Consider the following 10259-nt stretch of genomic DNA (forward strand, 5'->3'; position numbering starts at 1 on the left):
ACAAAATTGCAAATATTAAAATTTAATTCCTCTTCTTTTCTTTTTCTTTTTTTCTTTTTATTTAATAAATACAACTTAGGCCATTCAAAAGTCATAAATAAATAAATAAATAAAAAGTCATAAATACTGCACGGTCGGCCCTATAATTTAGTGGCGTAAAATATCTGTTGTAGTAACTAATAAGTTATTGATTGGTAACCTTTATTTTCATAAGCCCATTATTGTAATTAAGTCCAATTTATTATTATTTGTTTATTTAGACAAAAAGAAAAGGGTAAATGGGGTTACTTTACAATTGCACCGCTAGGGCCCAGCCCAATAGGAAACCTAGACTATTCAGATTTAACCTATGATGCATGGACACGGATACGTGGACACCAGGCCCGGTCCTGGGTGATTGGAGACCCTGGGCAAGACTTAAAGTCGAGGCCCTAAATTCCGATGTATATATATATATATATATATATATATATATATATATATATATATATATATATATATATATATATATATATATATATATATATGTGTGTGTGTGTGTGTGTGTGTGTGTGTGTGTGTGTAAGATATGGATATATTAAATAAAAATGGGTATTAGAAAAAAGTTTTTTAATTTAACAAAAATAATTTAATTTTGAGAAACAAAAACACCAATAATATGGAAAAAAACAAAAACTAAGTTCAAACTCTAGAAACTAACAATAGAGAAATATATAGGAGTGCAAGAAAAATTAAATTAGAGTAAAAAAATGTAAATGGGATAGAAAGGAAAAATTAAATTAGAGTAAAAAATGTAATGGGAGAGAAAGGGTAAGGGGACAAAAGAGATCGGGTGAAAAAAGAAAAAAAGAAGAGATAAAGGACAAAATGGATTGGGTCAAAAAAATTAATGTGGAAAGTGGGGGTTAAAAAGTTAAGAGATGAAGAGAATAGGGGTTGGAAGAAGAGAAAAGAAAAATAATTATAAAATAATAACAAAAAATATAATAATTTTTGGGCCCCACTTAAAAGTGGGCCCTGGGCCTGGGCCCTGCTCGCCCTGGGCCAGGGCCGCCCCTGGTGGACACGGCGATACGCGGATACGGACACGGTGATACGGCATTTTAAAAAAACTAGGATACGGACACGCGGGGGATACGCGTAAATATAAAAAATATAGGGGTATATTTATAAATAATAAAAATATAGGGGTACATTTATAAATTATAAAAAATATGTATAAGTTGTCATCGCATAAGAGAACCGCCCGCCCTTGTTGCTCGTGTTCTTGGTCGCCGTCGCATGTTAGCTTTTGGAGTTTTTGGTGGACTCGCAAAGAAAATAGAGGAAATGTGTATTATAGAGAAAAAAAAAATGCGATTTTTTTTAGTGAGGGCTCTCTCTTAAAACGTAAGAGAAGTGTCCCAACTTTTTCAAAATTGTGGACACTGCCCGACACGGGTGTCCTACTTTTAACCAAATTACGACACGGCCCGACACGGGTGTCCGAGAAGTATCCGGGTGTATCCGAGTGTCCAGGTATCGGATACGGGGACTCTTCACCTTCTAGAAGTGTCCGTGCAGCATAGGATTTAACAAATTCTCACACGAATCACTTCCCACGTGCCAAATCGAACAAGCGAAAAGACTATTAAGGACAACCCCCAATACCTCTCTGTTTCGATCTTTGGGAAAATTTTCAAAACCCTTGATTTTTGCCATAAACCCCTGAGGATTTCCTCTTCAAATTTCAACACAAATCTATCCAGCAATCATCACTTGAACAAGGTAATTTCACTCTTCTTCTTCATCATCAACAATCGATTCCTCTCTTAAAAGTTCACGGCACGTGATGCGCAGTTTCTCTGTTTAATGGGAAGTTTTCAATTTCTCGAAGTCTACGAACTCGAACACTCTGTGTATCTGTCTGGTTCTAATTCTGTCGATTCGTTAGCATTTTGGTCTGTTGATGAATTGCCAGTATAATGGGTTTTCCCCAATTTTTATTGCTCTTTTGCCATGTTCTCTGTAGCTCTTTCCACTCCCAGAATTTTCAATCGATTTTCGTGTCTTTGTGTTGTTTCTCGCACTTTCTGCGGTCGTATATTTAACAACAGCGATGATGTCGATAATGGGTTTGGGCGGATTGAGGATTTTCTCAACGAATCGTGGAAAAGCTCGAATCTTGATAACAATACGTCCACTTTGTACGATTCGCTTGGTTCTTCTGGAAATTACTCCTCAAGGGAGGGTTTTATCGATGAGGTGAAAATTGACGTCGAACGAATTCTCGAAGTACTTCATCAAGACGGTCCTGGTTTCGACCCGAAACCGGTCCTAACCAATCTAGGACTAAGAATTTCAGGTCTTCTTGTAAGAGAAGTTCTCTTTGGTATTTTAAAGACGGTCAATTACGCCAACAAAAACCGATGCGCGAAGCTGGGGTACAAATTCTTTGTCTGGTCGGGCGAACAGGAAAATTACAAGCACACGACGAATGCCTATCATATGATGATGAAAATCTTCGCTGAATCCGAAGAATTCAAAGCAATGTGGAGGTTAGTAGATGAAATGACCGAAAAGGGTTACCCTATAACCGCAAGAACTTTCAACATGTTGATATGCACCTGCGGTGGGGCCGGACTAGCAAGAAAAGTCGTGGAGAGGTTTATCAAGTCCAAGACTTTCAATTACAGGCCGTTCAAACATTCGTTCAACGCAATTCTGCACTCCCTTTTGACGCTCAATCATTACAGACTGATCGAGTGGGTGTATCAGCAAATGCTGGCTAAAGGCCACCCACCCGATATATTAACCTATAATATTATCATGTGCGCAAAATTCCGCCTCGGAAAACTCGACCACTTCCATGGGTTACTTGACGAAATGGGGCGAACCGGTTTTTCGCCGGATTTTCATACATTCAATCTCCTCCTCCACGTTCTTGGCAAAGGCGACAAGCCATTAGCAGCGTTGAAGCTCATGAATCACATGAAGGAAATAGGAATCGACCCGAGTGTTCTTCATTACACGACGTTAATCGATGGGCTGAGTAGAGCAGGCAACTTGGAAGCTTGTCGGTATTTCTTCGATGAAATGATAAATCAAGGGTTTGTGCCCGATGTGGTGAGTTACACTGTGATGATAACAGGTCATGTTGTGGCGGGAAAATTCGATACGGCGAGGGAGATTTTCTCGGAGATGATTGAAAGGGGACAGTTGCCGAATGTGTTTACGTACAATTCGATGATTAGGGGGCTCTGTATGGACGGGAAATTCGAGGATGCTTGGTTGATGTTGAAGGAAATGGAGTCGAAGGGGTGTAATCCGAATTTTCTTGTGTACACTACCTTAGTGGGGTATTTAAGGAACGCGGGGAAACTGCCCGAAGCGCATGAGGTTATAAAGCACATGGTCGAAAAGGGGCAGTACACTCATTTGCTGTCGAAAATTAAAAGATATAGGAGATGCTAATTAAAGGAGGTGGAGTATGTACTTTCTGAAGCCATGTTGTAAGTCTTCGATAAAATCCTCGTTTTTTGAGCGAGATATAAATTTTGCGGATTCTTGATTATGATTGTGTTGCGTTAGCTTCGTTTTTGTAGCGAGTATGTTTCTCTTTTAATGTGGCGTTTTTGAGTGGCAAATGTTATTATGCAGTTCGGTTCGTTTCGTTTATGTTGCTGCGAATTATGTCGAAAGGAAGGAGTTGCTGCAAATGGTTTAATTTAAAATTTGATTGCCATGTAATTTGCTGCTACTTTTGTGTGTGTTTTCCATGCTTGTTTCGCTGTGTGAAAGTGGCTTTCTGAATAATTTAATTTTAGGGGATAATATATATATATATATATATATATATATATATATATATATATTTTTTTTTTTTTTTTTTTTGACGAAAGCTCTGTGCTGGACCGTTAGCAAGCCGTTTGCTACACATTCATGCACATATTGCACTACAACAATGAATAAGATAATACATAGTACACAATGTTTGTTGTATATATTTGAAATAAAGTATAATTTTTATCTATATTATATTATTATATATATAATGGATGAAGAATGAGGTGATGAATCATTGATGATATTCAACCAATTTAAATACGAACCAACCATTTCATACACAAGTAGCTGCCACATCCTTGAAAAGCCAAAACCCCACTTATTGAAAAAGCAAAAAGCTTTTCTTCTTCTTCCTTTTTTTTTTTTTTTTGTTTTAAATCTAAATTTTATTCAATAGCATCTTCATCATCACATTTGGAAAATACCCAGAATAATTTATTTATTAATAATAGCTAGAAATTCTCAACAAAAAAAAAAAAGATTTTGATTTTGATTTTGCTGCAATGAATTAATATGTGTTTGATAGATTACTTCTTTTCTTCTTCCTTTTTCTCCTCTTTTTTTTCCTCTTTCTTCTCTTCCTTCTTTTCTTCTTTCTTCTCTTCTTTCTTTTCTTCTTTTTTCTCTTCCTTCTTTTCTTCCTTCGCCGGGCCCACCGACAATATGTCAACTTTACCCACTTTCTTCAATTTCTTCACCACCGCCACCGCGTCCATTTCTCCGATCACCGTCAGCTTCTGGCTGCTCAGATCAGCTGCTATCGAATCCACCCCTGTTTTTTTTTTCCCATTTAATTTATCTTTTAAGAATATATTCAACAGCAATTGAATAAAGATGAAGGTATATATATATGTGTGTGTGTGTGTGAGAGAGAGAGAGAGAGAGAAAAGGTACCGAGAATATCGGCAGCTGCTTCAATGGCTTTCTGCTTTGTTTTTTCATCAGTCATCGTCAATACCTTCAATACTAACTTCTGTTTTCACCATAAAACAGAGATATTGCGAATATTGCATGTTAATTTCACTGCGTGTGTGTGTGTGTGTGAGAGAGAGAGAGAGAGAGATACCTGAGCCATTGGAAGAGAGTAGCTAATGGATTAATTGTTGGGAGAGGAAGAAAGAGTGAATTAATGAAACTGTGAATATGTTGAAAAAGTTGTGAAATTCTTTTGGACTTGTGAAAAGAAAGTGGACAAATATTCATAAATAATTATAATTTTATTCATTAAAAAATATATATATATATTAAATTATATTATTTAATATTAGCCGCAATCTTCTTTTCAACATTATTTAATGTTGGGGTTTCTAATATTATGTCAATTCCAAGGTCCGTAGTGCCATATTTTTCTTTCAAGTATTTAAATTTTGGTGTTAATTAATTAATTAAACACGAAATGTGGTAATTGAAGTCATCTTTCAACCTATAATTTCAGTGGGCTACAAACAAATTTAATCAAAAGATCAAAGCAAGTCCCTTTCACATTCCAAAGCCTTCAATTTTCAATAAAGCTTTAAAATAAATCTCAAATAAAAACATTAAAATAATAAAACAAAATTACCCTAATTAAAGACAATTAGTTTAAAAAAAATATATAATATAAAATAATATCACATAAGAGAGCAGGCGTGGGGATTGTCATCGCTGAAGAGGGAGGCAACCGCCTCGTCGGAGGCCACCGCCACCGAGTACACCGCCGGAGTGTGAAAGAATGTGTGTACACCTGGCGCCGCCACGTTTCTGGAAGTTTCGTAGTAATGGCTGATGATGTGGGATGGGTACTTATAAAACGAGAAGTAATTAGAGTTGCCCGGATACGGCCAGGGCTCCGCCGCCTTGCCGGCGCGTTTGATGGCCCTGACCACCTTCTTCTCCTCCAGTCCGTACCCCCTCGCCGTTATCTTCTGCAAATCCATGTCCACCTCCACCTCTTCCACCCCTGCCACCACCGTTAATAATTATTTCACACACAAAAACACACACTACGTACGGTGTTTTTTTTTTAATTAAGGATCGGATGTAATAATAATATATATTGAATTAAAACCTTTGAGTTTGAACAAAGCTTTTCTAAGCTTAGAAGCACAGCCCTCACAATCCAAGTTAGGAACTCTCACTTCCACCATCTGCAAATATAAATTAAAACACATTCTTTTCATAATCTAATTTACACACACACACATTATTACACACACAAACACACACATTATTGCACACACAGAAATGAAAAATTGAAAAATAGAAAAACTTACAGACATGTTGATGAATATTTTAAATTAAAGAAATGGAGAGAAGGAAGAACCCTAGGTTTAGGGGGAATGTGGGTGTATATGTGGTTCCCCAAAGGGTATAATGAAGGTTCTTAAATAAGGGAGCAGTGGCATTGGGGTTTGAAGCAAAGAAAGCAGAGGAGAGTGTCACGCGTGAATTCGGACAGCGTGATTACATTTATCCCTACACACACATGAATAAAAATTAATAATAATTACTATTTTTCTGCACTGTTTTTTACACACAAGAAAGAAAGAAAGAAGGAAAACTGCAAAAGATATCAGGCTTTTTCTGCTGCTATATATATTGTTCCTAGAGGCTATAGAATAGACGAGTACAAAGATCTTACATATGCTGACAACTGTTGCATTCATTAATTTATCAAAGTAAATTCAATTGAACGAATTATTATTATTATTATAAATGGAATATAATTATTGGGGTTTAGCTGGAGGCCGCCTGGGAGACCGTGCCACCATTTCTAGCCACTGTCGTCCTTTCTTCTTTGACGAGACAACTGTTTTCCAGTTCTCGTGTGTTCATCATCATCATTAACTATGTTTGTTTATTTATCTTCAGTAGTTTATTATCATATTTATTTTTTGAACCTTAATGAAGTTGATGATCTGAAGCAAAGTGGTTTTAAAACGACCTAGTTTTTTAGTTATGTCTACAATCTACTCGATCTAAAAGTATGTGTAAGCTTTAATTTATATGTCTGCAGCGGAGATTAATTAGGGTTTGTTGTAATTAATAATAAAGTAAGGGTTTGTTTGGGAGCATAATCATCAAAGACATAATCATCACAATAGTTGTATCACTAACGCCCACTTATCTTCCACAATTGTTTTAATTTCCCATGATTTTTTGAATTTTGAATACAGGTTGACGGTCAACGGGATTCCACCATACTCTAAAAATTATTTTTGTATGTAAAAAAAAAATACAAGTTCTTTGAAATTGTGATTTCAACCCTGACTTTTGAGAAAATTGTATTTGTATCACCATTATTAGATGGGAAAATCAAAATACTGACAGCTCGAAACAATGGGACAAAAAACGAAAATAAAAGAAACAAGAGAAAAGGACCGGAAGAAAATAAAAGAACTTTTACAGGGCCAGTCAGAAAAAGAACAGAATCTAATGAAAGTCTGATAAAATTCCTTTTTCCCCACTCATATCTCGTGTCTCCGGTCTCCCTATCAATTTGTAATCTTTTTTTTTTTAAAACAGTAATCTGTGAAGAAAACACAATTTTAAATCGGAGAAAATCATTTTCCCAAAGGAAACGCAATTCTAAAAAGAAATTAAAAGTTCTGATCTATATATCAAAATGGACGGTCAAACTTTATTTATTTACAGGCCCCCAAATAGTCAACGTTTTGTAACCACGTCATTAACAAACATTGTGAACATCACTTACTATTTCCAATATCTAATTTCCTTATATAACTTCCTCCGGTGCTCGTTCCGTCAGCGGCCCGATTCCTCGGCGTGCCCACCACCAGCGTCCGCCGCACTCTTGCCGCCGATCCACATTTTGACTGTGCCTTTCAGCCTGTGCACAACTCCCGTCTGATCACTACCTGCAGGCGGCACCACCTCCTTCCTGTCACTGATCACCCTTTCCATCACCGCCTCCTCCGGCATCACCGCCACCCCTATCGGCCGATCTTCTTCCGTCTTCATAACAACCTCCTCTCTCTTATGAAAGGCATCCGCAATCGCCTCCGACAACGCTTTATCTTCCTCCCCAGGCTTGAATTTCTCAGCCAAGTACTGCTTCATAGAAACACCTTTATCAGCCGCCGCCCCTTGCACCACCGTATCTCCACCTCCCTGGACTTTCGACAGTACTGCACTTCCGGCGCCAGCCACCCTCTCGTACACCGGAGCCAGCGTCTCCGCAACTTTGTGCCCATACTCCGTCGCTAGTTCCGAAACAGGTTTCTTGGACGAATCCACCCCGCCTTCCTTCCCTTCGCCGCCGTAGCCAAGCTTCGAAGCAACCACATTCTTCGCCGACACAGCTTTATCAGCTATCACAGACGTAGCCGAAGATATTTTCTCACCAATCGTGCCACGTGGCAATTCGGGGTTTTCGGTACAAGAACTCTGCTCTGATGCTGCTGCAGGTTTCGACTGATCATGGATGTGGATATTATCCAGGCGTTGAAGAAGCGGCGCCACGTCAGCTTCTTTGCCACCTCGGCCGGTATTAGGATCGGCGACTTTGGACTGATAATTTGAAGAAGGAATACGAATATTCTTCGGAGAATGCGGATCTTCCTCTAAGCCCATCAGCGAACCGATCATAACCGCCGGTTCTGCCACGTTGGTTTCTTTCTTGTCGACTACATCCGGGCTGATAATCTGATGAAGTTCCTTTCCGGGCTCACGGGCCGGGTCGGGAAAAGGCATAGCTGGTGCTCCTGCTTCATCTCTTGCGTAGTGATGAACTTCGTTCTTTACTTTAGGGTTGATGAAATAATCCTCCCGTGTACCACCGGCTGGTTTTTCCAGATTTAAATCGGTTTGGATTGGCAGTTTTGTGCCCGGGATAACAGGGGATTCATACACCACTAGAAACAGAGGAGGGTTAATATGTAATTTAACAAGTAGTAATACACAATAAGCCCCAGAAAAAGGGTAATTTACTGTTTTCACCCCGATATCATATTTAGTCCGCAGGTAAAAAAAACACATTTGGTCCTTCATTTTTCAATAATTTGAAACTCTGTCATTTTCGTCGAACTGTAGTGATGGGATAGGCACGTGTGTTTGATTTCGTTAGTTTTAACAGGAAATTGACTTAAATGACTAAAATTATTAAAAAAAAATTAAAATACGAGGGACCAAATGTATTTTTTTTTTAATACAAAAACCAAATGTGAAATCGATTCAAACTTAAAGCCAAAACGAGAGACTAATTAACCTGGTGTGCCGTGGGGTTGAGGGGCAACCATTAATATTTCTTCTTCTTCATCGTCGTCATCGTCATCTTCTTCCTCGGAAATCTGGTCGTGTCGGTACTCGTGGCCTTCTTCATGCTCGTGACCGTGGCTGTGTTTCTTGATTATTTTCTTTGCTTTCTCTTTCACTTTCTTTAGCACCGATTTCTTCTCTGCTGCTTCATGATGACTTCCTCCCTCCATCACATCTACACAAACACATAATACATACATATATGTGAGCAAAATAAATTAGAGATAATTAATATAATATTTATTTAATTTTTAGTAAAACCATTTTACCAGAGTGCAAACCACCTTGATCATGAGGATCATCTTCGTAAAGATGATGGCCATGTGTAGGGCGCTGCAATTGTGCTTCCATTTTTTTTCTTAGCTTTAATGTATTTTCTTCTCAGTTATCAAATAGATTATAGATAGGATATAACTTTTAGCCGAGATATATGGGACGTATATATAAATGAGAGTGTATAGAGGATAAGAACAACTGAACAAATTAAATGGCGGTTTTTATACATGATAAATAGAAGAAGGGAAGAGATGAATCGGCAAGCTATGCATGGAGATGGCGGTTCTGGGGCTATATACGCCTTACACGTATGTTTCTATTGGTAGACGTGTCACTGTGTGACTAGTGGACGTGGCTTCTTCATTGTTTAGTCTTAAACAAAAACTTTAATTTTGCGTAGGAAAAAGATAATATAAAATAGAGTAAATTACAAACAACCCCTGAGGTATGGTCAAATTACAAAAACTCCCATCTTGTTTGGATAATTACATCTACCCCCTCAACTATGATTTTTTCTTACACCTCCACCCTTATGGTGCCAAATTCAACATAATCATCTAGATTCCGTGAAATTTGCTCTAGTTTGTACTCGTTTTGTGTAAAAATACAGTTTTCGATGCACCAAAAACTGATATATACAAGCTAAAAATCACATTTTATGATCATCTTGCTTCATAATGTAGAGTTTGAATGAGATAAAACGGGTACAAAAGTGATAATATTCCATAAAATCTCGAAGATTTCACTAAATTTGAGGAGTTGAGGGGGTGGTTGTAATTATCCAAACAAGAGGGGTGTTTTTGTAATTTGATCATACCTCAGGGGGTGTTTGTAATTTACCCTATAAAATAATGGCTAATTACAAATAATTCATGGTAGACTACTAATTCATAAATAAAGTG

At 37.7% G+C, this 10259-nt stretch overlaps 4 protein-coding genes across 6 annotated transcripts; 1 reads left to right on the forward strand and 3 right to left on the reverse strand.

Moving 5' to 3' along the window:
- The first annotated feature begins 1606 nt into the window (after nucleotides 1–1606).
- LOC105971753 (pentatricopeptide repeat-containing protein At1g55630) lies at nucleotides 1607–3729 on the forward strand. The gene has a single exon (XM_012996633.2). The coding sequence runs from the start codon at nucleotides 1999–2001 to the stop codon at nucleotides 3451–3453; it is 1455 nt and encodes a 484-aa protein (XP_012852087.2). The 5' UTR covers nucleotides 1607–1998; the 3' UTR covers nucleotides 3454–3729.
- A 316-nt stretch (nucleotides 3730–4045) lies between these two features.
- Nucleotides 4046–5035, reverse strand: LOC105971754 (Copper transport protein family). Its single transcript, XM_012996634.2, has 3 exons — nucleotides 4892–5035; nucleotides 4720–4798; nucleotides 4046–4597 (listed from the first exon to the last, which is right to left on the reverse strand). Exons 1-3 carry the CDS (start codon nucleotides 4898–4900, stop codon nucleotides 4353–4355), a joined length of 333 nt encoding a protein of 110 aa, XP_012852088.2. The 5' UTR covers nucleotides 4901–5035; the 3' UTR covers nucleotides 4046–4352.
- A 267-nt stretch (nucleotides 5036–5302) lies between these two features.
- On the reverse strand, nucleotides 5303–6169 carry LOC105976925 (Heavy metal transport/detoxification superfamily protein). Of its 2 annotated transcripts, none has more exons than XM_013002198.2 (3): nucleotides 6078–6169; nucleotides 5873–5951; nucleotides 5303–5764 (listed from the first exon to the last, which is right to left on the reverse strand). In XM_013002198.2, exons 1-3 carry the CDS (start codon nucleotides 6081–6083, stop codon nucleotides 5436–5438), a joined length of 414 nt encoding a protein of 137 aa, XP_012857652.2. In that variant the 5' UTR covers nucleotides 6084–6169; the 3' UTR covers nucleotides 5303–5435. The 2 variants fall into 2 exon arrangements, with proteins under 2 accessions (XP_012857652.2, XP_012857653.2); XM_013002199.2 differs by having other exon boundaries at nucleotides 6082–6144.
- A 1224-nt stretch (nucleotides 6170–7393) lies between these two features.
- LOC105971609 (CAP160 protein) lies at nucleotides 7394–9564 on the reverse strand. 2 transcript variants are annotated; one of them, XM_012996463.2, is made up of 3 exons: nucleotides 9351–9564; nucleotides 9032–9256; nucleotides 7394–8678 (listed from the first exon to the last, which is right to left on the reverse strand). In XM_012996463.2, the coding sequence occupies exons 1-3, from the start codon at nucleotides 9430–9432 to the stop codon at nucleotides 7570–7572; spliced, it is 1416 nt and encodes a 471-aa protein (XP_012851917.2). In that variant the 5' UTR covers nucleotides 9433–9564; the 3' UTR covers nucleotides 7394–7569. The 2 variants fall into 2 exon arrangements, with proteins under 2 accessions (XP_012851917.2, XP_088675416.1); XM_088819290.1 differs by having other exon boundaries at nucleotides 9366–9538.
- Between the last annotated feature and the right edge of the window lie 695 nt (nucleotides 9565–10259).

The sequence above is a fragment of the Erythranthe guttata genome, chromosome 6, assembly GCF_056151865.1.
Source record: "Erythranthe guttata isolate IM_541 chromosome 6, IM_541, whole genome shotgun sequence".
Taxonomy (NCBI): domain Eukaryota; kingdom Viridiplantae; phylum Streptophyta; class Magnoliopsida; order Lamiales; family Phrymaceae; genus Erythranthe; species Erythranthe guttata.

What these genes read in the sequence shown, in the direction of transcription:
- LOC105971753 (XM_012996633.2), top strand. Translation starts at nt 1,999, where the DNA reads ATGTTCTCTGTAGCTCTTTCCACTCCCAGAATTTTCAATCGATTTTCG.
- LOC105971754 (XM_012996634.2), bottom strand. An exon ending in AGCAGCTGCCGATATTCTCG is followed by an intron (nt 4,598 to 4,719) that starts GTACCTTTTCTC and finishes AAAAAAAAACAG; the next exon opens with GGGTGGATTCGATAGCAGCT.
- LOC105976925 (XM_013002198.2), bottom strand. An exon ending in AGCTTTGTTCAAACTCAAAG is followed by an intron (nt 5,765 to 5,872) that starts GTTTTAATTCAA and finishes CGGTGGTGGCAG; the next exon opens with GGGTGGAAGAGGTGGAGGTG.
- LOC105971609 (XM_012996463.2), bottom strand. Translation starts at nt 9,432, where the DNA reads ATGGAAGCACAATTGCAGCGCCCTACACATGGCCATCATCTTTACGAA. An exon ending in TCAAGGTGGTTTGCACTCTG is followed by an intron (nt 9,257 to 9,350) that starts GTAAAATGGTTT and finishes GTGTTTGTGTAG; the next exon opens with ATGTGATGGAGGGAGGAAGT. An exon ending in TCAACCCCACGGCACACCAG is followed by an intron (nt 8,679 to 9,031) that starts GTTAATTAGTCT and finishes CTCTGTTTCTAG; the next exon opens with TGGTGTATGAATCCCCTGTT.